This window comes from Peromyscus maniculatus, chromosome 10, assembly GCF_049852395.1.
Source record: "Peromyscus maniculatus bairdii isolate BWxNUB_F1_BW_parent chromosome 10, HU_Pman_BW_mat_3.1, whole genome shotgun sequence".
Taxonomy (NCBI): Eukaryota; Metazoa; Chordata; class Mammalia; order Rodentia; family Cricetidae; genus Peromyscus; species Peromyscus maniculatus.
In genome coordinates, this window is record NC_134861.1 from 6,767,368 (window position 1) to 6,790,693 (window position 23,326).

A 23,326-nucleotide genomic window follows, 5' to 3' on the forward strand; every position below is an offset into this window, starting at 1 on the left:
TCGTTGAAAACCAATAATTTATCAAAACGCTGCGTGTGTACAAGGGGGGAGGGGTGTTTCGACAGACCGGGCGGCGGTGGGCAGGCGCACTGAGGGGAGGGTCGGGGACAGTGCTGGGGAGGGATGGGGACAGCCTGCAGCGCGGGCTGGGCGGTGTGAGCAGAGTAGCTAAACATTCTTGCCGCGCAGGCGCAGCTCATGGCGCCGCAGGTGGTTGTACAGCGATTGCACGTAGGTGAAGACGCACTTGGGGTCGGGCTTTTTGCCCATGATCATCATGTCCTCCACCTCCACCAGGGGCACACAGTCCACCAGCATCCTGCAGGGGAAGGGGCACAGGAGTTGTTATCAGTGCCGGCCTGTTTTTGCTGGGTCCCTCTGCCCCGAGGTCTGGTCTTTGCTGCAGCCTGTTGGTCTTTTCATAAACTTCAGACTGTCCATCGACTAGAAACACTTTCCAGGAACGGAAAGCCACAGCCAGATCCAGGGGCCATCCTGCCCATAGGCTAAGCAGATAGAGGAAAGATGGAGCCGGGGAGTGAACCATGCCCCACCTCAGGAAGGCAGGTTCTAGCTCTAGACCCCAACTCCTCTCTGGAGGGCCCACCCCCTGCTCATGTACTAGTTAGTATACCCCTGTTGGTAGAGTCTCAGCTAGGCCATTATACCCCTGGGAGCCATCCGCTTTGGTTAGTCTCTCTATGGCCAGGAGTCCCTAGTGACGCGCTTTCTCCTAGGGAACAGGTCTACTGGAAATGGAGGCCAGGGGGTATATGTCAGGAGTGGTCCTTTGGCCCTTATCAGCTGCACTGGGTGGAGCCAGGGAGGCAGATGAGGACCGCAGCCATATCAGCTGGATCACCCACACCCTACACTGTGTTCAGTGTGCAGCCGCCCCCTGAATCTCCTTCAGTGTGCTGCACTCTGCTCAGCCTCACAGCTCAGAAGGGGCCAGGTTAGACCTGGCAATGGGATACGGGTCCTCAACCCTGGGTGTTGGCAACTGCTCCTCTTGCCCTACTGTAGGACCCTCTCCCCCCCAGCTTTAAGATGGGGTACAAGCTCAGCTTTACGCTCTCTCCTGGCCTCTAGTTTGCACCGGCCCCTTCTCAATGCTGCTCCATAAGCTTACTTTGGCAGGGAAGGCAAAAGCAGATTGCTGCTGTCCCCCAGACACAGGCTAACCCAGGTTCACTGGTACCTTCAAACCCAGGACCGTGGCAGGGCTGGGGTCGACTCCCAGCCCACCTAGACCACTTTTGTATTTTTTGTGGTGCTGGAGATTAAATCCAAGGCCTCAAGCTTGAGACACAAACTCCCGACCACTGAGCCATACATCCCTAGCTCTTTCCCTTTTGAGACTGAGGGGTCTCAATAAATTGCTGGGGCTGGTCTTGAAATCACTCTGAAGCCCAGGCAAGCCTCGAATTTGTGATTCTCCTACCTCAGCCTCCGGCGTAGTGGGGATCACAGCCCAGCTCCTCACCATGCTGAGAAGCAGAAAAGTTTCTGTCCGGGTTCTACCTCGGATCACTCCTAGGTGCTGGATAAGACTCTGCTCTCCTCTGTGACCCTGCCCCTCCCCCCCTTATTAGTCATTCCCGACCTCATTTGAGATCTTGGAAGTACTCAGGATAAGTGACAGGCACCTGGCTCTACTTATGATGGGCTATGTGCATGCCTGTGGGGTCATCCCCACCCCACATTTGGCTTGTTTACCCAGCTGTACCATGGTGAAGAGGCAGCCTCTCTCTGGAGCATCTTCCAACTGCAGCTATCTTCCCAGGGATCCCAGCCTCCCTCCCCCAGTCCGGAGCTCCCTCCTGCCCGTGATGCCTCCCTGGAGACCTTATAAAGCCATTGTTTATACTGGGGTACATGGTTCAGGCTACCCAAGTGACAAGCCAAACACCAGGCAACTAAAGCAACAGCACGTAGCTGAGTCACACTTTCCTACCCGATCAGAGCTACAGTAGCCTCTTTAGAGTGGCCTGCTGAGCAGCAAAGTCCATATATGACTGAGAGACTGTACCAAGTCTGTTTTTCCACACCTGGACCTGAGTGTGTGTGCACATGTGTTCCTTCTCACCAGGGACCCTGGCCCAGGTGGGTACCCCAGGGCATCCTTGTTGACTATCTCTGAGTCAGATATCTTCCAGCAATCCCTTGGCTCCCTTTGGACTTCTATCTTTCCTTCAGTCCTGGTTCTGACCCCTTGTGGATGCTGGATAAGACTCTGCCGTCTTCTGGGATCCTACTTCTGCCTCCCACCTACTTCTATCTACAAAACTGGTTCCTATAAAAGGAACCACGGGATGGAGAGTCTGAAATCATTCTGTGGCCTGAACTTGCTTTCTGAATTCCTTATCTGTGATGGGACAGTCAGTTCAGGTCAGAATTCCTTCCTGTGGCCCTGAGGTGAGGTGACCAAATGGGAAAGCCATATGGCTTAGGGGAGCCAGCCAGAAACATCTTCCTGTTGAACTGGCCCCATTTCCAAGCTCCCCATTTTGGAGAAGGACACCACCAACTCCCCATATGGCACATTCTGAATTTGTGTCTTGACCCTCCTTTCTCTAAACCAGATCAGGGACCCTGTCTTTCTACCTTTTTTTTTTTTTTTAAAGACAGGGTCTTGTAGCTGGGCAGTGGTGGCACACACCTTTCATCCCAGCACTTGGGAGGCAAGTCAGGCAGATCTCTGTGAGTTCGAGGCCAGCCTGGTCTACAGAGCAAGATCCAGGACAGGTACCAAAAACTACACAGAGAAACCCTGTCTGGAAAAACCAAAACAACAACAACAACAACAAACCCCAAAAGACAGGGTCTTGCTTTGTTGCCCAAGCTGGCCTTCAACTGTGACCCTCAAGCGTCAGGCTCCTGCGTGCTGGGACTGCAAGCATGCACCACATCAGGCTCTGTCCCTTCCTCTAGTTCTGCTGTTGCTCCATCTTGACTATCTCAAGTTTCACCCATGGAATGTTCTAGAATGCTAGCCTAAGCACGCCTCTCCTGTTCAGATACCTTTGACTCCTGGGTCCTCCAACTGTGGTCTCCTCCTTCCACCTCTCATCAAGTCCCTTCCTTCCAGGTTATGCTACGTTCTCCATCTCTCTTGTCCCTGGCCCCGTTGGGCCTGTTCCTGTGTCTGCAGCTCCTTCTCCTCCTTCAGTCTGAACTGTTCAGATCCCAGTTGAGTTTTTCTCTTTTTTACAGATTGCCATCCTGGGCCTGAAGCCTGAGTCTGGGGCCTCCTGGGCTCCCCTATCGGTCTCCTCGCTTGTCATCACTACCCACTGGCAATAGTGTCAAGTGTCACCTAGGGTCCTGCCTGTCTCCTTCAGCTTTTCTGACCCCCCCCCTCCCCCCCGCACCTCCCCCGTTCCCCTCACCCCTCTCTGTGCACTGACGAGCAGATTCCGGTGAAATGGGACGGGTGGGAGAGGCGGCATGTCTCACCGTGGGGCCCCAAGCAGGGGTTAGGACTTTTTGGTTTTTACCAGCCCCTTCTGGACCAGACAGCGGTAGAATTCCTGGATGTACGTGTACACGCACTTCCAGTCAGGCTCTCGAAGCCGCACCATGTCCTCTGTATCCAGGAGCTGCGGGCAGTCCGCATGGGTCCTGGGGAGGGTAGGGGGCCAGGAAGGGGCAGGGGGCAGGACCCGGTGGAGGAAGGAGGGAGAGAGGCCGAGAGAGAAGGAGGACAGAGACACACACACACATACACACACAGAGACATGAGTTCAGTTATGTTATCAGTGCCGCGTCTGCCAGCCTCCCGCATGCCCCCTCCCGACAGTGGACGTGCTGCTCACTACCCGTCACTAATGGTGTGCGGTGCAGACAAGGGTGGGGGGGGGGCAAACCAGTCACAGGTGCAGAGAACTCTTGGGGCAAGCGGGGACGCAGGGGGGAGGGGGGCAACGGCATTGGTGCCGCGGTTGGAGAGGAGGGCTGTGCCCCATGGAGGGGAGGGGGTGAGGGAGGCGTGAGAGGAGTGGGGGAGGAGGAGGAAAAATCCTGGAGGGAACCAGAAAGAGAAGGGGAGAATAAGAAAAAGATGGAGGAGGGTGCTTGGGTGCGGTGTGCAGAAGGGGCAACGATTCCAAAGTGGAGGGCTTTTGATGTCCTATATAGGCCTATATAGGTCACTCGGGCACGGTGCCTGGGCCAGGAGCCTCCTTTTGGAATCTCCAGTCGGGACCCCGTGGGAGCAGGAAGCTCTGGTGGTAGTGGGAGGGAGAGAGCAGGACAGAGAGATGGAGAGAAGAGGGACAGGGGCAGAGGGAGACGTTATGGACAGGGCCACCTGGTGGGCTGTAGCCTGGTTGGTAGGCGAGCCTGCCGCTCCTTCCTTCCGGTGGGCACCTGGCACACTCAGCGGCAGGTGGGCATGGGTGGAGGAGGACGGAAACTCTCTGGGGAAGGGGGGTCTCGTCTGCAGACCCACAGTACCACTGGCCACTTCCATGGGGGTCTCAGGGCGGCTCAGCCCAGCTGACGCCAGGAGGCATGGGGGCCCATACTTACTCAGCAGACGAGAAGGCCATTTCAAAGTTCTGGCGCCTGTTTTGTGGGCTAAGCTGCCCATAGTCAAAAGCCTCTGGGAAGAAGTTGTGCACCAGGGCACAGAAGGCCATCCCATCACTCCAGCTGGAGGAGAAGTTCTGGATGTCCACATGCTATGGGAGGGGGAAGCAGGTCAGGACCCTGGGGGGCAACTTTCCCATGCTTGCTAACCCTCTCTGCCCAACGTTCTGGCACCCCAGACCGACGGCAGTTGGGCTCAGGCAGACCTTGTAGCTTGCTCAAAATTATACAGTAAGTGAGTAGTCAAAACATGAGCCTTGGGGCTGGAGAGATGGCTCAGCATTAAAGAGAATGGGCTGCTCTTCCAAAGGACCCATGTTCAGTTCCCAGCACCCACGTGGCAGCTCATAACTGTCTGTAACTCCAGTTCCAAGGGATCTGACACCTTCACACCAATGCATATAAAAATAAAATGAAATAAATTAAAAAACAAGCAACAAACAAACAAACAAACAAACAAAAAAACCCATGAGCCTCTTCCGATTCAGTGTATGAATCCTCTGAGCTGTGATTTTTAGGGGGAGGGGCCCTCCCTCCTACTGAGAAGTCCAATGCCACTTAGCTAAGACTATATGGGCATGTTCCAGTCATTCCTCGCTTACATTTACTCTGCGTAACACTGGATGGACTCCAAGAGCAGGAGCCATCCTTGAATCATGCCCACCAAACCCAAACGGCCTTCACTGGGCCCTTCTGGGATCCAGAGCAGGACAAGTGGTCTGATACCTAGCTTTCCCATCCGAGAACATTTTTCATGTTTCCTGCCAGAGTACATGGGAGCTGTGAACTAACTCTAAGGAGCGGGTACCAAGCTGAGGAGGGCACCAAGCTGAGGAGGGCACCAAGCTGAGGAGGGTACCAAGCTGAGGAGGGCACCAAGCTGAGGAGGGCACCAAGCTGAGGAGGGTACCAAGCTGAGGAGGGCACCAAGCTGAGGAGGGCACCAAGCTGAGGAGTTCCACTGGGCTCACCTCGTAGCCACGGGTCTTGGCTCTGCACCAATCCAGCAACATCTGCTTGATGCTATTGGCGTTGGGGACTCCGAAGCTGGTGGAACGCTGTACGGCTGCTGTACGGGGTGTGCCAGGACCGCTGTGGGGGTAACGTGGGGGGAAGGGAGGGTCACAAGACTCCATTAGTGGGCCAGCCTGCCCTTGGGGCCCCTGGTCTAATCTCCCATGACTTTCAGCCTTTCCTATCACAATTGGAACCCTGCTTCCCATCTCCAGCTCCACCCACTGAGCTTCAGGATCCGTCCCCAATGCCCAGGCCATCTCCACTGGCCAGCTCACACCTCTTGCCACTCACCCTGAAGAGCCTTCTTTCTCCAGTTTCTCAATCATGGCCTTGCGTGCTTGGGATGCTGAAGTCTTGGGCAGACTCTGTGCCTTCATTAACTCTTTCTTCTTCTCTGCCTGACGTTTTTCAAGGGCTGCCAGGCTGCCAGGACGTGGGCTGGCTTGGTCCTCTCGGTCGAAGATGCTGGAGGGTGACAGAATGAATGCTTGGTTGGAGGAAGAGTGAGCCCACTCTCTTGGCACCACACCAGGATCACTAGCTTGATGTTGCTGGTATTGGAAACGCCAAAACTGGTGCAGCTCTCTGTACGGCCGCAGGGGGTCCTCCTGGGCTACTATGGAGCAGCATTTAGGAGAGGCCTTATACTGCATCAACTACCACCAGTGACTTCACTAACAAATGAAGGAGGGTAGCGGGGGCAGAGGGTAGTCTTAACAGTGGGGAGTGGGTGTCCTTGTCACACCCATTTTACAGAGCAGTACACAAAGGCACAAACACAGGAGGCAGCCACGCTTGTTTGATCAGGCTTGATTCCCCAGGACTTTTCTAGGGATGTGTGTCCTGCTGCCAAGTTCTCAGCAAGCTCAGAACCTGGGCATTATCAAGTAATAACAGTGAGCCAGACCTTGTGGCATGGACTAATAATCCCAGCTACTGGGGAAGCTGAACCAGAAAGACTGCAAGTTCGAGAACCATCTAAGCGACAGACTGGATGAGTTAGGGAAACTCTGACTCAAAATTAAAAAACGAGAGGGCAGGGATGTGGCTTACTGGTGAAGAACTTGCCTAGGAAGCACAAGGCCCTAGGTTCAATCCCCAGTACCTAAACCAAACAATAAAAAGTAGTGAAGTGAGCAGCGCGGAATGGAAACAGTAGTAGCTCAGGCCTCCTAAGACTTTACTGTGTGTCCTTTTGTTACTTCTGGTGCTGGGGGAAGGAATCCAGGGTCTCCTGTGTGCTAAGCAAATGCTCTACAAATGAGCTCCACCCTCAGTCCTCCCACTGTGCTATTTAAACACCACAAGGGACTTTGATGTGTTGGTCTGCTCCTGGAATCCCAAAACTCCGGAGGTTGAGGCTGGAGGATCACAAGTTCAAAACCAGCCTGGGACACACAGTTGAGACTCTGTCATGTGCCCACCTCTCCCCACACCACAAAAACCCAAAAAAATAAATGTAAGCCTATAATTCCAGGTACTGAGGTAGCTGATGCAAGTTCATAGCCTGTTGGACCATAGAGGGAGTTCAATGCCAATATAAGCAATTTAGGGAGAGACCCTGCCTCAAAGGAAAAAAGCAAAGAGGGCCAGCGATGTAGCTCAGTGGTGCAGTGCTTGCCTAGCATACATGAGGCCCTAGGTTCTAATACCCAGTAACAGACACACATACACACACACACACCCAGACAAAAATGAATAAACATGTAAACAAATAAACTTTACAAGAGGTGAGAGGAATCCACACTATTTCCACTGACAATGAGGAAATAAAGGCTTCTTTTGTAGGATGTCAGAGGACACAGTGGCAAGTCTGGAATTTGCATTGCAGGTCACCAATTGAGAACTGGAATCATTGTGGTCTGCTTTCTTCCAGCCCTGTATGTATCCTCTGTACTGTGGGGTGTACCTCTCCCTCACAAGTGCCTCAAGTCATCAACACATGACCCAGATGTGGTTTGCAGATGTTGGAAGGTGGCAGTGCCAGCGAGTGGTGGCAGGTCACTCTCTAAGGCTCAGTGTGAAACCCAGAGCAAGTGTCTGGTCTCCACCAGCGTCCTCCACCCTTACCCTGTGGTGTGGCTGAGGATTAAGATCACAAAGCAGGCAGGACGTGTTTGGGACCTCCCTGACCGCATGCTTATCCTCTCAGTAGGTCAGCCTGCCCCTCTGCAGAATGGGTATGCAGTGAGGTCTCCATAGGCACCGCCCCATGCTCACCTGCCCATCTTTTTGGACGAGGAAGAGGAAGAGGAAAAGGTCTTGGTTTGGACTGTGGTGCTGCTGCTGCTGCTGCCGCCGTCTGTGAAAAAGGGAGTGAGGTGAGGACCCGGGCTGGACCCCAGGAAATGCGAGGGGAGGCTGCCATAGGAGAGAAGTGCCGCAGTAGAGAGGTGAAGGTGAGGTGCAGTTGAAGACACAGTGTTTAAGGAAGAACTTAGGAGGTGAGCAGCAGGCAGGCAGGCGGAGGAGGGAGCAGGAGGCCTTACTCTCCGAGCGCCTCACGAAACTTGACTCCACCGTGGTGGTGCGGGCCGTCTGTGTGCCATCATCTGGAGGGGCAGGAAACGGGACACAGAAGCGTGTGAACGGTACAGGGAACCACGCTGAGCTCGCCCTGGGCCCCAAGCCCTGCTCAGCCTCTTACTGGAGTGGACGAGCCGCTCAGTTTTGGTAACCGTGCTGACAGCCGAGCCGTCCGCTGCCCGCTGACTGTGCCTTGTGGTGGTCTCCGTAGCCATATTGCTTCGGCTCTCCCCTGGCCGGGCCCGGGCCTCCCGCAGTCGCTGTTCGCGTTCTTTGTCCCTCTGGTCTGGGCAGGGGACGCCCCATGCATGCCCAGAAGGGCCGCCCAGCGCCACACAGCACACATGCACAGACATAAGGGGGCACACGGGAGGGAGTGGAGGCAGCTGTTAGAAACACCAATGGCCCGGGAAAGCAGCGCCTCTCTAGGGATGGCTGAAAAGTGGGGGGGGGACGGGGGCAGCCGTCACTTGGCACAGAGCTGAGTGTGTGTTGGGGGTGATGGACTCTGCAGGTGGAAGAGGGGATAGAGAAGAGCTGATGTCACAGGGTATTTGGATCCAAGACAAGCTCCTATGGGAATAAGCAGCTGAGAAAGGAGGGGATAGCTGACCTCCAAAGAGAGCTGCGTGGACACAGCAGTTGAGTGGTGGACCTTCAAACTAGCCTCAGGGGGGAGAGGAGCTACTAGAAGGCTACCTAGACCCAGGGGTGGGTGAAGGATGAGGAGAAGCAATCAGACCCAGGGAAAGAACAATTGAGAGAAAAGCCGGTGGAGAGGGTTAACTGGAAGAAAAAGCCAGTAGGCCGGGAAAGGGGACATCGGGGCACACGTAGCACAGCGGTACAGCGCTTGCCGGGGACGCCGGAGGCATCTGACTGCCAGCTGGGAGTGGGGTGGGGTGGGGGAGTAATTGTTCTCAGAGAACAACTGTTCCAGAAGTAAAATCTAGAGTATGAGGGAGACAAGAGCCGAATCCAGAGAACTGCAGAAAGAGGAACCAGCCACACACAGGGGCAGAGGCTAAGGGAGGCAAGCCAGGGGAGAGGAGCAGCTGGGGGATTATCTGGATTGAGGCAAGGCGCACCCGACAGTGGGCAGCAATTAGACGCCAGGGGAGAAGGGCCGAGGGGAGGGACTGGGAATGTACAGCTGGACACAGGGCAAGGAGGCCAGGGAGCAGATGGCCCACGGATGCAGCTACCGAGCTGCAGTGTCCATGGAAGGACTCCAGAACGAGGGGCGCAGCTGAGGGGCGGAGTGGCTACAGATCTAAGTGGGCCACTGGCTCTCTACCTCTCTTTCTTTGTCGGAGCTCACGGAGTGCCGCCCTGATGAGCTTCCGCTCCTCAAAGTTCGTAGTCTGGTCCAGCTGTAGATAAAACAGTTGTTTGCGTACCTGGGACCTGCCCATCCCTACCCTCGGCCAGCCCCCGCCTGCCAGAGCTAACATACCATCTTGTCCAGGACTCCTTCATCCTCAATGGCCATCAGCGCCTCGGCACTCAGGGGGCTCCGCCCCTCTGGGGCTTTGTCCACTCGAGTCTGCTCTGCGCCGTTAGCGGCTTCCACTGTCACAGAGGCAGGCTCGGCGGGATCTGGCTCCATCTACAGAGAGTGCAGAGGGTGTAGGGTTTATGCAGGGATGTGGGTGAAACCTGGGTGGGAGAGGATTAGATCCTGGGACTGTGGGCATAGCACTGGAAATAACCATCAGCCTGCTCGGCCTGCTAATGTAGGTTGGCCATGTTGGTTTCAGGCTCACTGTAGTAAAACTGGCAGCTTTGTATAGAGTTCCCCACATATCAGAATCATATTAATCCAAACTGGTAGCAGTAGTAACAATGGTTTCCATTCAGTAGAAAATAACTGTATAAGCACTGGGGATTTTATGGTCCCTGTTATGATATAGGGGAAACTGAGGCTAGGCCCTCTGTGAGTGTGATATGGCCTGGGGGCACCAGGTCCCAAAGGCTCCTAAGAAGGTGGCTGACTGAGGCTACCCCAAGCCAAGAGCTCTCTGGAGCTCCATACACCTTCCTTCTTTGCCCACCTTGCTGGGGACCAGAATCTAAGGGGCACCCAGCACTGACCTGTCTCCCCCCGGGGAACTCCCTCCCCACCTCGCCCCTTGAAGCCAAGGCCCAGCTCAGCTACTACAGCCCTCCCCACCTCGGAGGGCCTCTGCCTGTCGTGAGGGTGGGGAGAGCCAAGGCAGCAGCTGCCCCAGAGAGGCTCGGCCTGGTTGAAGCTGTAAGACAGCCACCCGGGGAAGAGCCCGGCACCTTCTTGCCCCAATCTTAGAGTACCAGTGCCTAGTCCTCTGTACAGCGAGGTAAACTGAGGCTGAGACAGTGCTGGTACAACTACAGACACTCAGCAGAGCTGGGCTCAAATCAAGTCCCTCCCACAGACTGACTTACGAGACTGCTCCTGCGAGAGGGACCCCCAGAGGAGCTGCGGCGGGTGCTAAAGGCAGGCGGGTGGGCCACAGGAGGCCCAGCATCCTCGGCTGCCTGGAAGAGGGCCTCGGGGTCGGCAGCAGCCAGCAACAGTTCACTGGGCTCTAGCTCAGACTCCAGGTCCGGCACAAGCGGAACGCCCAGCCGCAGACTCAGCACCTCCACCTGCCTGCTCAGGGTGTCTAGCCGCCGGCTCAGAGCGGCCGTCTCTGCCCGAAGCTCTTCAGCTGCCTGAGCCACGGGCTCTACAGTGGCTAGGGCTGCATCCACTGCCTGGGTCACGGCTGCCCGGCCTGCTTCAGCCACAGCCTGCAGCTCCTGTAATGCCTGGCTCAACCGTTCCTCAAAGGCCACGGCCATCTCGGGCCCAGGCCCTGGTACTCCCGGCATAGTGCTAGCGGGGACTCTTTGGGGTCCGATGGTGGGGGGCAGGAGCAGGGGCTGCTGTCTACGCTGGCAGCATCGGAGTCTTCGCAGCTGGTCTGAGGGCAAAGGCAAGGGCAGTGAGCCTGCCCCGCCCCTGCTGGCCTCCCAGCCTGCTACCAGCCAGCTGGAGCAACTGCCCAAATAGAAACCTATTCTGGGCTCATCTATGGAGGGGATGGAGGGGGATGGGCAGCCTGCGCAAACAGGCAGGCAGCCTGCTGCACATCTCAAGGATTACCGAGACCAGAGCCCCATGACCCATAGGTAGACAAACGGGAGCAGGGAGCAGGGCATGGACTGAGACGCCATGTATATCAGTTGAGAGACTTGTATTTGCTGGACTCCTGCACAGCTCTGCTCTCATACCATGCTGTTTCAGAAACCTTTAAACAAGTCAGGGAGATGGAGGCACAAAGAGGTGGGGTTTTAAGCAGTCTGCTGGAATGGGGGCTTGGCCCGGAGAGACACGTCCTCTAGCCCAGCCTCGGTGCTCAGATCCAACCCTAGCCGCTGGGCAAGTGCAGCATGGACACATCACCTGCTCTCCTCAGATGGGGAGACAGGTGAGTTGTTAGTGCCAGAGCCGTCTTACCCTGACACCTTCCATTCTCCCCAAGAGCCTCGTCTGTAACCATCCCTCAGGACACCCATCCCTATCTGTTGGGTCCTGCTTTGTGGCAAGAAGGCTGCTGTCGTTCCCATTCTCTCCCTGTTACCCCTCAGAAGACCCAAAGCTAGCTCTGTCTGACCGCCTCACCTCAAAGTCCCATTCAGTCTTTCAAACAGCATAGAGGGCATTACCGGGGTAGCCCACTAGGAATCTCTTCCTCAGCTGAGCTCCCAGCCAGTTGATCCTGGGCTTGGGAATGAATAATAGAAGGAAGACATCGTATTCAGTTCCCGTGGCACCTGCTAGGCTGGTGCCTCACTTGCCTGGTACCCCCCTGCCTGCCTGTCTTCATCAGTGGTTCTGCCCTGCCCCCATGGCGGAGATGCTAATCAACAATCTCCTAATGGACCAGGCAGAGCTTGCACTAGCCTGGGATCTGATCGGCTCGTTGGGGCTGATGTCCAATGTTGGGTGGAAACAGCGGTAGAAGGGGTGCCATAGGAAGAAGACCCTACCACCTTCTCTGAGCCTCAGTCTTCACATCTGCTCATTAAGAATGAACTGAGGACCAGTTTAGGTACAAGGATCAGAGGTCAGCAAATGGATCAAGGCATGGTGGCTCACCACCTGTAATGCCAGCACTTGGGGTGGGGGTGGAGACAGGAGGATTACTGAGTCAGGTTCAGCCCTTGGCTATGTCCTGAGATCATTGCCAACCCAAGGTACAAGAGACTCCACGTCAAACAAACTAAACAATAAAAAGCTCAGCACATGGGAAGAATGACTTCAGCTATGTCTTTGGGGGATACAGTGGTTCCATCTTAGCCATGCCCCCGACTCCCTGTGGACCACTGGCAGCGACGCTCCTTCTCTGGCCTGGGCTGCTCTGTGCACATAGTGGTGGAGGAGCGTGGTGGAGAAAGCCTGCGAGCCCTGCACCCCCAAGCCGTCGTCTCTGCAGGGGGTGAAAGGTGAGGCCGGCGGAATGAGGAGAAAGGCTCACCTTGAAGTTGTAGCCTCCTCGGTTACCAGGGGAGGCATGGCTGAAGGTGGTGACGTGAGTGACACTGCCCAGCTGGGTCACAGTGCCAGGGCTGCTGACATGGGTGACGGTGCTCTTGCCCCCACTGCTGGTGCTGAGAAGGGTCGGGGGTGCCCGGAGTCCCAGTGTCAATTCTGGATGGGGAGAGGGGCCGCTGATGGAGCCAGGTGGAGGGAGGGCAGTGCCAGTCAAGGGGAGTGACACCCTGGACACCGGGCGTAGCACTGGTCTCACATGCAGAACTGGGAGTGAGGGGTGGCGAGGACTCGGCCCCAGCAGTGAGAAACCTACCTGCTCTCTGGTTGCCTGTGGGCAGCAGCACCCGGCCTGTGGAGGCCTGGCCACGGCCATCCTTGATCTCAATGGTGAACGTCGTCTTCATACTGCCCCCGGATTCCCCAGTGCCAATGCCCACAGGCAGCGGGGTACTGGGCTCTTCTGAGCAGGGCCTGGGCCCCCCTGCTCCGTTTTCAAGGGACCTGGGAGCCAAGCCCCGCCCCTCAGGGCCCTCCTCTTGAGGGCCGCTCTGAAGCTGGGCCAGGGAATGAGCAAGTTCTCTTTGCTTCTTGTGGGAGGAAGTGTCACTGGGACCTCGAGAGGAGGAGGAGGCAGGGGTGGTGCCGACCAAGGAAGGGCCCGGGAGCCTCGTGGGGGTCAGTGAAGTGAGGGCTGTTCGGGGTGGGCCATCCTGGAGCCTGGCAGCCACAGGAGACTCAGATGTGAACTTGCGGACGCGGTCTCTCACGGAGCCAGCCCGTTGGAACTGGGACGGTCCTGGAAGAGACAAGAAGGCTGTCAGTGGCTGGGTGGGACAGGGACTGCCCAGAACCTGGGGATGGTAAATATGGGCAGTACCTCGATTTGGGGTTGGCTGTTGGGGACTGAGCACAGACAGGGAGCGTTGGCAGGGTTGTGGTTTGGCCAGATCTGGTAGGTTGGTGAACAGGTGGCAGCCATACCGGGGCGGGGGGAAGAGAGAGAAAAGTAAACGGTGGGGGTGGTGTCCATGTCACATTTATCTCAACCCTCTGCAGCCTCCTCACCATGGCCAGCACACTCACTGCCGAGGCCTGTCTACTCGGCTCTCTCGGAGGCTCCTCCTTTCTCTCCTGCACTGACCCCAGGATGACGTGGACACTCTTAGGAGCCAGGGGTAAGTTTGGGCCAGAGGAAGGTATCCAGATTCTCCTTACTGATGAGACTAGGGGACAGCCCCCCCACCCCCCAGCCGGTACTGCCCATAGATCCAGCTGGGTGATGGGTGTACTCCCTTATTGGGGAGAAGAATGTGCCTGAGGCCTGTTGCCTTTCAAGGCTGTAAGGAGGCCTCTGGCCATGGGTGGCAGGGGCGGGAATACCTCAGGGGCAGTGGTGGGGAATGTCAGGGATTGCCTGAACCTGAGGAAGCTAGAGCTGCTGAAGCAGCAGAAGCCACCCTACAGGCAGGGGATGGGAGCGGGGCAGGGGCAAGCAGATGCCTGTAGCAACCTGCACAGGGATCCTCACCTGTTCTCTTAGTGCTGGAGGAGCCTCTGGCGGGGCCCAAGGCGTTCGAGGGCTCCGTGGGGCCAGGCAGGGGCTGCAAGGGAGACACCACATAGGAAGGGCACTCAGACCAAGGGACTCACCTGCCCGGCATCCCTGCCCCTCACCAGACTCACCTTGCTGATGACCTGCCCCTGAGAGCTGGGAGGTGCCGGTGACATGGGGGGCTCAGGGCTGGGAGTTCTCGAAGGGCGAGGGAGTGCCTCAGAGCCGTCTAGAGCCTCAGCGGCAGGGCACTGGGCTCCAGCGGGTTCTAACAGAGGCTCAGGAGAAGCAGCGGCGGCGGGTGAACTGTCAGGTGAGGCAGGTGGTGAGCTGGGCATGGCCCCAGGCGGGGCCCTCAGCAGGAGTGTCACCGTGGTCACATCCTGGCTGGTGTCCTCAGGGGTTGGGGTTGGGGTTGGGGTGGGCTCTGGCGCTGCTGTCTGCTGTTTCTCTTGCTCTTGCTCTGGTACCTGCAGCGGACCCACAGGATGCAAGCAAGGTTTCTCTGACTCCGAGCGCTACCCCCACCCATGGAGCTGACAGAGCAGGCCATGCAAAGCAGAGAGACTGGGCACGGCTTCCTGTGGGCACACCTGCATGAGGAAGGCTAGTCAGTGCCAAAGGTGGTTTGACAACAACCAGATCCTAATTTAATGGTTGGTGCTAACAGGAGACTGGCTGGGGACGCCTGCCTATTCCTAAAGGACCTCTAGAGTAGAGCTCTGGCCTCAGACTGGCTAGTCAGGGAGAAGTTGGGCAGAACTGGGCAGCTAGCATCCCCTGCTGGCCATTAGTGGCAACCGTATGTCTTGACTCCTCTCCCACACCACCTGAAGAATAGGGATGACACAGAGCACCGCTCAGCAGGGGCCTGACGTCAGGCCCTGGTGAGGTAAGGATGCAGGTTGTCTGGAGGCGAAGGGGCAGCATGGGATGTGTTTAAGCAGGGGAGGTACCAGGACTAGACTTGCATTTCTAGGAGATCCTACCGGCTGCGGAGCACAGGCCGGGTGGGAGGGGTAGAGGTGGGAAGTAGGAGTGGAAGTTGGAGAGAGGCCAATGTATCCATAAGAACAGCGATAGGGAAGGAACAGTAACTTGGAGCTGTGCAGACAGGCTGGCTTTGAGAGAAAAACCCGAGTTCAAGGTCTGGAGTGGAAGGCACATGGCGGGAGCTGCCTGAGAGTGTAAGAAATGAACTCCAGGGTTTCCTCAAACACTGGCCAAGGGCCAGCTCCCAGTCAAACGGCAGTGTAGCACAGGCACTGTGCCCTGTTCTGTTGGCAACAAGAGGCACAAGACACTGGCCCATCCTCCCTCCACACCCACACTCCTTACCTTACCAGGGTCCAATCTGTGAGCTGCCTGCCTCCTGCTTTCCTCTCGGGAGTCACTACTAGGCAGTCTACTGCACAGTCTCCCGGCCAAGGTGGCAGCTGGAAGGGCAGAGGCGAGTGTCAGGAAGTGACTGGCATGCTGTGGGCAGCAGCTGGCAGGGCAAGGGTGGGTCTAGGGCAGGGCACCTACCCTCGATCTCCTGAGCTCGCACACGGCGGATGGCAGCTCGGATCAGCTTGCGTTCCTCGTACTCGCCGGCACTCCGAAGCTGTGGGTGACAGGCAGGCCACAGGGGATAGACTGTGGGGTCTACGTCTTCATTTACCCTTCCCCTACCCCTTGCCTCCCCTGGGCCTCACCAGTGTGGTCAACTCCTCCACGTCGTTCATGGACTCCAGCCTCCCTGCCAAGCGTGCGAGGGCAGCCTGCTGCTCAGCTTCCCGCTGTTGAGAGCTGCGGAGACATCATGAGCGTAACTACCATTGCGTGACAGGGTCTGGAGGATGTGAGCCCAAGGAAAAGGTCAGGGTCAGAGGCCTGAACCTTGACAGAGAGACACGGAGCTGTCTGGGCAGAACCTCTGAGCAAACATCGATATCTGTACATCTGTGGACACAGGCACAAACGCCACACGCCACCCATACTGTACAGCCACAGTTGGCACTTGGTCCAGACCCACAAATATCCTGTGCACGCCAATGCTCACAGGCGGCGGACACACCCGTCTCCACATGAGCGGACCCCCTGCTTGCACTTGCACTTGCAAACCCCGCCCCCTCTGCCACTCACTGTAGCCAGTTCTCCTTGTTGTCCTGCCGCTCGGCACGGAAACGTTTGGATGCCAGAGCCCCCTCTTCCCGTTCCAGCTCCTGCCGCTGCAGCTCCCGGATGGCGGAGCGGATCCGCCGCCGCTCTGCCAAGTCTGCTGTGACCTCCAGCTGCAATGCAGGTGGGAATGAGGGGTAGGGCATTCTGTCAGGGGCAGAGGACTGGCACCAGCTGCCCACAGTTCTGCCTGGGGCACAATGAGAGGCTTGTCTCCAGTCGCTCTACACTAAGCCTTCCACGTGCCTGCCTCCCACTCAAGATCTTTAGGAGAGACCTAGCTCATGACGCCAAAGATCCCGAGGAGTCCACTGTGCACTGTGGTACACAGACCACCTTCTGTGAGTGCAGAGCCAGCAACCACCCACCCAAGCCAAGCGCCAAGCAGCCAGGCACTCCTTTATGTGACTTGACACCCGCTCTCCTGAGTCTGTCGTTAGCCTTTCAGAGCCGGGAGCCACAGCAGGAAGAGTGTGGTCACCCTTCTGAGCTACCAACAAGGTCCCTGGAAAGGGCAGGGTGATTCAGGTAGCTGAAGTCCCCTGGTGATCTAGTCCCAGAGTAGCAGGGCCCTGCTGGAAAACATGTTAGATAGGGAAACTGAGGCAGAGGAAAGTGGTGTAGAGTCCTAGTTCCCTGGTTGGCTAACGGGTACTTTTCCCTCTTTACTAGTCCTAGCCACTATGGAAGAAGCCAAGACCTAGAACGGGAAGGGCTGGTCCCCTAGAGAAAAGGACAAGCGAGGCAGCTAGCACTAGAGTCTACCTAGAGCCCCGGAGGTGTCCAGAGTAAGGAAGCTCTCATCAGCTTCTCAGCTCAGCAATTCAAGGAAAACGGGGGACCTGACAGAAACAGGCTCAGAAAAGCACACTTGCCTGTGGTGTGGAGGCAATCCTGGTGCCCTCCCCACACCACCTGGCACAGTGCCCCCTCAAAGGGATCTTGGGGAAGAGGCCTGGCTCAGGGCTGGCTTACAGGGCGGCGGCGGCATAGCCAAGCCTCCAGTGTAGGCCTGGTAGGCAAACAGGAACAGGAAAAGCGCCAGGTGATTAGCTCTCCCTTTTCAATCCTCCTCCTTGGTCTTTCCTTCTCAGCTGGGGAGCTGGGGGGTGCTGGTGGAGGGTGGGCAGAGGTGAACAGACTTCAGTAGGGAGTGTGAGTTGGTCCAGTTTCGCCACTAGCCAGCTTGTCTTAATCTGAAGAGAGCGGCCAAAGCCTTGGGGGGCAGTCCTCCAAGATCCACATTCCTGAGGAGCTAGGGAGAGTCTGTCCCCCGAAGCTCAGGCCAGAGGCCCCATCAGGTCCTAATCTTGACTCTACAGTCAGGGCATATTCCTTAACCTCTCTAATTCCTAATTTTCCAGGCAGGACAATGGCCTTTGGGACAGAGCAGGAGCTGGGAAGGGAGCAGAGACTCCGAGGTGGTCTCCTCTGCGTGCACAGCATGCATGTGCAGAATGCATCACCTCCCCTCTCCATTCTTGTCAGCCAGGAACAGGAGGCAAAGACAAGACAGAACTACTGGTATATTTATTGAGACCTAAACTGTGTCGGACCCTGCACTGAATCCCCACTTGTCATTTCTGTTTGTTTGTTTGAGACAGGGTTTCTCTGTGTAGCCCTGGCTGTTCTGGAACTCACTCTGTAGACCAGGCTGGCCTGGAACTCAGAGATTCGCCTGCCTGTCTCCGGAGTTTTTTCCTTTTTTAAAGATTTATTTGTATTTATGTGTATGCGTGTGTCTGTATGAGTGTATGCTCCATGTGTATGGGTGCCTGTGGAGGCCAGAAGAGGGCATCAGATTACCCAAAGCTGGAGTTACAAGTGGTTGTGAGCCACCTGATGTGGGTGTGGGGGAAGCAAATTTGGGTCTTCTGGAAAGAGCAGAAAACGCTCTTAACTGTTGGGCTCTCCAGCCCCTTTATCTATTCTTGATACATTATTTCTATCTGATAAGAGGGAAATGAGTATCTTGTTTATGGTCAAATAACTTGAGAGTTTAAACGTCAGTCTCTCCGACTGCAAGGTTTGTCTAAGGCTGAAGATAACAGTAATGCTGGGGTCTCTGTCACGGTGGGAACTTTGACCTTCTATACTGAAGACCCCTTGAGCCTGGTCTAGAAATGTCAAAGCCTTAGGAGACCTTATTACAACCAAGGGAACGATTCTCACTTCCCTGAAATATCTGGAGATTGGTGGCCTTGGGGGACAGCTGGTCCAGAGGGTAAAGGCCTGGAGATACAATAACTAATCCTTTCTATCATGGGTCCCCATTTCCAAACCCCGGACAAAAAGAACAAGATAGGAACTTGGCCATTTCTACAACCCCTGGGTACCTCAGTGTCTCGATCTGGAAACTGGGATCTTCCCTCTGGATCCCATAAGTGGATGGCGTGGTTGAGAGATGGACCTCATTCTGCAGGCCACTCTCTGGCATGATCTTTCCTTTTGGGACTGCGGGCAAAGCTCTGACCAGTGTCTCTGCTGTGTGTCTTGTGTCCCCCACCCTCTCAGACACCAAAGGTCAGATCACAGTGTTCCTACTGTGTCCAGAGTTCCCCACCCTCTCAGTAACCCCCACTGTGTGTAGAGGGGACTGTGGGAGGGAGGGAAGGAAATACAAAGAGCTATTGTCCACCAGGGGGAAGGGGACGGTTTCCGAAACTGCCTAGTGAAATTCTCCTGGGAGGAAAGAGGGTGCTTCCTCCTCCTGCGGGAGGCTGGAGAGGGGGCGGGACTGGGGCTCCGGCGCTTTCTACTCTTGCTGCTGGGGGGCGTCCGGCCTACCTACCTAGCGTCTCTGTAACTTTAGTCTCTCCACCTGCCCAAGAAGCGATTCTCCTCCAAATCCTCCCTCAATCCCAGGATCAGAGCTGCCTGCGGTGTTGAGAGCAATGGGGAAACGCCTCGCCAGGGGGCGCTGAAGGGCCGCAAGCTGCGGCCACTAGCGCGGGGCTCGCCCACGCCCCACCCACCCAGTCTCCAGCCGGGCGCTGCTGCTAGGATCCCGGCAGGAAGCCCCCCGCTACCGCCGGCTTGAACGTCCCATCTGCAAAGGAAGGGAGGTTCACAGCCCCTAAGCTGCTTCCCCAGGTCACCCGGCCGGGAGGCAGAAGGCGTGCAGACACGTGGCAGGGGACACACGCGGGCGTGCTTGTCCCCGGGTGCCCCTGTCCCACGCAGCCCACCACCCCGACCTCAGGAATGTGCGGGAGCGGGGCCGGAAGCAGCTGCGGCTCCCCGAGTCAGCTGGGCACAGCTTTCCCATATAAGGCCGGGCCCCACGGGGAGGAGCCGGGCTTGGGACGCCCCCGTTCCTGCCACGAGGCCGGAGGGTGGGACCCTCTCACAGCTCTGGGGCGCAGCAATGGCGGGCGCGGGGAGGTGGAGACGCAGGGCCGGGGTGGGCCTGGGGCCGCGGGGCCGAGACGGGGTCAGGTCTCGCTTGTCCTTTCCTCCCAGGCCCCGGGGCTGGGAGGAAGTGCGTCTGTCAACTACTGCTCCCGTTCTCCCCTGTAACTTCTCCCAGCACCCAAACCTTGCGTGAGTGGGATCTGATGCTGGAGAACCTCTGAGATGAGTGCGTGGACACCCAGCCTGGCTTTCCACGAGGACCCTGACTTCTTGAGGGACGGTGAAGATGGCTGGTGGGCGTCTTTGGAGACCCAACCCCATCTCCTGGACACAGGAATGAGGTTAAGAGGCTGGCCCCAGGACACACAGGCCAACTGCCTAGGGGGATGGAGGCAACTAGGCCAAGGGGTCCCAGCCTCATCTCGACTTTTCTGCCCTGAACAGAGATCAGGGGCGGGTGGTGGCCGCTCTCCCCATGGCCTACTTGCATGGCCTTGCGGATGGACACACATCACGGCCCTGCCCTGTTGTCCTAATGCCTCCCTGTACACGGGAGTAGGAAGAAGGTGGCGAACAAGGATGGAGTAGACGACTCCAGCCTCTATCCTCAAGTTAGGACCATACCTGTTTCACCCCTGTGCTAACACTAGCAACCTTCTTTTTTTTAAACAAGTAAAAAAACAAAACAAAACAAAACAAAAACTAAGGCTAAAAGAAGAAAACAACAGAGTAGACATCACAGAACCCATAAGAGCCCACGGTCTATTTCTCTCTCATGGTTCTTCCAGACTCTGGGTATCCCAAGATCCCCTTTGGAGTTTGGACCCTGGTAACGCTTTTAACCTGGAGTGTTTGGGTATGTGATTTCACCATGCAGAGTGGCAGGATCCCAGTAGCACGTGTGAACGTTCTGTAAGATGGTGTACTCAGCAACCTACTGCTGTGCTCTGGTTTATTAATCATTGCTGCTACCATTCTCATTGGGCAGGCGTCCAGGAGTGGGCAGTGCCCGGGCTGCCCAGGAGAGGCAGACCCAGCCTTCCCACACCTGCGGCAGCCCATGGGCGAGTCCCCAGAAGTTACTGTTTAAGCAGGTGACAGTTGGAGGTGGGGAGGGACCAGGTCTCGGCACCGGACATGGACAGGCACATGCCACAAGGGCCTGCGGATCGGCCAAATGGAACCAACCTGGCGCCGTTCCTTTGCCCTCTCCTCCAAACCCCTCCCTCTTCCTAAGTAATGAAAAGTACAAAAGTATCGGCCCTATATCCCAGGGCTGGCTCTTGCCCACCCCACAGTACGGTAATAGGGCTACTTACCAGTTTTCGGAGGGCTCCCTCATCCAGCCCAGCTAAGGCCTCGTCTGCCATCTTGCTGGCCCCTAGCTCCTTATGTGCGTCAGCTCCTGGTGGCACTCGGGGGATTCTGCAAGAGGCAGACAAGAGTTAGATTGCTGGAGCTTGTAGAAATCTCAGTCCCTCAGGTTTTATGCCTCGATTTCCCTCTCTAGCCCATGAGCATTCATTTCTGTCCCATCCTACCCTGCCATGTGGCTCCTGGCTGGGGACTGTCTTCTGCCCTCCGGTGGTTTGCTGCAAAACTCACTAACCAAGAATAGGTGTTCCTGTTCCAGCCTCACCAGCCTGGCTGCCAGTCTGCCCTGTGGTCTGAGTTGGCAATCCTGACTAAGCTCTAAACAAGGAGGGCATGGACCTGGATTGGGAAAAGGAATCAGCAAGGCCCACCCAAGCTGTTTACCACCAGGGGGTGCAAGCCGTTCTCCAGCTTCCTGTCACACCCACTCATATCTAGGGCTGTCCAGGCTACCCCTCTGCCTGCTTTCTCTCCACACATTGGGCATCTGGCTGTGGGCTGAGTCCAGGTCCAAGTCTTGCGGCAACTGGCACTCATTCCCATAGGTCTGGGAGCTACTTGTGTCTTATCAGTTGTTGGAGCCGGCCTTCTGCGTACATCCATTTCACACCTTTCCTCCCTGTGACACCAACTGACCTGACCTTCTGGAGCCAGGTGTCCAGCTCTCCCTGTCGGCTCACACACTTAGAACCCACTTACAGTTCACTTCCCAGCTGAAGGGGCCTTGGGGAGATGAGGCACCCAACCTCTGGACTTCAGACAAACTGAGAGGATGGGAGAGGGCCAAAGATTCATCACGGGGGGGGGGGGGGGGTTCAGTAAAAACTCACAATCAAAGGGCAGGAAGAATCTAATACAAATTGTGCTTATTTCTGCCTTCTGAAGTCCCCTCCCAAAAATGCCGCCAAGACTCCAGGATGTTTGTTTCTTGTCCAACCGCTGCCCATCAAGATGGATCCCCGAACCTGGTGCCAGCCTTCCAGCCCAACCCTCTCCTTCCTGGAGCCCCGGAGTCTCTGGAATTCGAGAATCCAAGGCCTAGCACACCTGGACACTTAGTTAATGTGGTGACTGAAATGGCCTCAGGACCCCCACCTCCATTGATTCATCCCCAAATCATCCCTTCTCTCTTCAACAGTCAGTGTGAGTCACCCCATCCGGTGAATGGGTCTGGGGGAGTCCTAATGCACACTAATTGGAGTTTGAAGAACCCGGTCTGCTCAAGTCACTGCTTGAGCTCGCCAACCATTCTTAGGATCTTGGCCTCCTAATCTAGCTACTCTGTCTGGGGTAACTCCCCCTGCCCAATGTCATTTAATGGTCACCGGTCTTAGATATTGTGGACATGCTGGGCTTCCGCATGGCAAGGGTGTTCCTAGTACCACTCTGCTCAGAAATTCCTGTCACTGCTTGCCACCATTCCCATGGCTTCATGTTTGAGGTCCTGGAGATTGTTAAGACCCCGCGGGAGGGGGTCGGGATGTGGGAAAGCTTCCTCAGGGTATCAGTTCCCCACAGATCAGTGTCTCTGAGGATCGTGGAGCCTCCCTCTTCAAGGTCCATAGGTGCCTTCCCTAAGGTCTCAGAACCTTAATCCTGTGGCTTAAAGCTCCCGTAATTTGGCTGGGGCTCCCGGACCTGGGAGTTCCAGAATCCCTGTCCAGACATCCAGGTTTCACCACCTCACCCCCGGACTCATCTAGACTCCTAGGGTCGCCCCGAGATCCTCACACCCACCTCTCAATCCGACCCGTCCTTTCCGTGCGGTTTCGTGTTAGTTTGCTCGGGACCCGGCAGATGCAGAAGAGACGGGCAGGCGGGCGGGCGGGCGGGAGGCACCACAGCCCGGGATCCCAGGCCGGTTCAGCAACGTCCCCTGGACTCTGCCGCAGACGCCTGTCCCGCGGCGCCAGCCAGCTGGCTGGCCCCGCCCTGCCGAGCCGTCCCAGCCAATTCTCTGCCGGGTTCCGCCCCTGCTCCGGTCCTATTGGGAGAATTCAATTTTTGGGCCCCGCCCCCGCTAAACTCCCGCCCCGCCCCGTCCAGGGATGTTGGGTATTGTAGTTTTGGGGGCTGCTGCCGCGGTGTCCTCGTCCTCCTCGGGTGGTCTTCGGCAGGATGCAGGCTTTAAGCCGAAGTCCAGGAGGGTGCCACAAGCCGGGCAAATAGCCTGGGATCATATAAGCCCTGAAAGGTCCAGACAGCCCCTCCCCGCCTTCCTCTTTGTT

The 23,326-nt window shown here is 56.6% G+C and overlaps 1 protein-coding gene and 1 long non-coding RNA gene across 15 annotated transcripts; one reads left to right on the forward strand and one right to left on the reverse strand.

The window, feature by feature from the left end:
* Positions 1–23,054, reverse strand: Smtn (smoothelin). Of its 14 annotated transcripts, XR_013042730.1 has the most exons (22): positions 22,836–22,977; positions 21,044–21,149; positions 16,335–16,483; positions 15,905–15,998; positions 15,735–15,813; positions 15,546–15,643; positions 14,339–14,677; positions 14,184–14,256; positions 13,533–13,604; positions 12,969–13,451; positions 12,639–12,811; positions 9,593–9,745; positions 9,434–9,509; positions 8,258–8,422; positions 8,100–8,162; positions 7,831–7,912; positions 5,902–6,075; positions 5,565–5,685; positions 4,534–4,685; positions 3,460–3,624; positions 1,445–1,490; positions 1–319 (listed from the first exon to the last, which is right to left on the reverse strand). XR_013042730.1 is itself a non-coding variant. In XM_006972923.4 (21 exons), the coding sequence occupies exons 2-20, from the start codon at positions 21,092–21,094 to the stop codon at positions 3,480–3,482; spliced, it is 2,742 nt and encodes a 913-aa protein (XP_006972985.2). In that variant the 5' UTR covers positions 21,095–21,149; positions 22,836–23,054; the 3' UTR covers positions 1–319; positions 3,460–3,479. The 14 variants fall into 14 exon arrangements, 11 of the variants coding, with proteins under 11 accessions (XP_006972985.2, XP_076401907.1, XP_076401910.1 ...); XM_006972923.4 differs by lacking the exon at positions 1,445–1,490 and having other exon boundaries at positions 22,836–23,054; XM_076545799.1 differs by lacking the exons at positions 1,445–1,490; positions 3,460–3,624 and adding an exon at positions 10,561–10,653 and having other exon boundaries at positions 22–319; positions 22,836–22,995.
* Positions 13,379–22,105, forward strand: LOC143267548 (uncharacterized). The gene is made up of 3 exons (XR_013042732.1): positions 13,379–13,515; positions 13,712–13,830; positions 21,984–22,105. It is a non-coding gene; the product is annotated as an uncharacterized LOC143267548 (long non-coding RNA).
* Positions 23,055–23,326: the final 272 nt, after the last annotated feature.

What these genes read in the sequence shown, in the direction of transcription:
- Smtn (XM_076545799.1), bottom strand. Translation starts at nt 21,094, where the DNA reads ATGGCAGACGAGGCCTTAGCTGGGCTGGATGAGGGAGCCCTCCGAAAA. An exon ending in GCGAGCTCAGGAGATCGAGG is followed by an intron (nt 15,644 to 15,734) that starts GTAGGTGCCCTG and finishes CTGCCCTTCCAG; the next exon opens with CTGCCACCTTGGCCGGGAGA. An exon ending in CACAGGCAACCAGAGAGCAG is followed by an intron (nt 12,812 to 12,968) that starts GTAGGTTTCTCA and finishes CTCCCCATCCAG; the next exon opens with AATTGACACTGGGACTCCGG.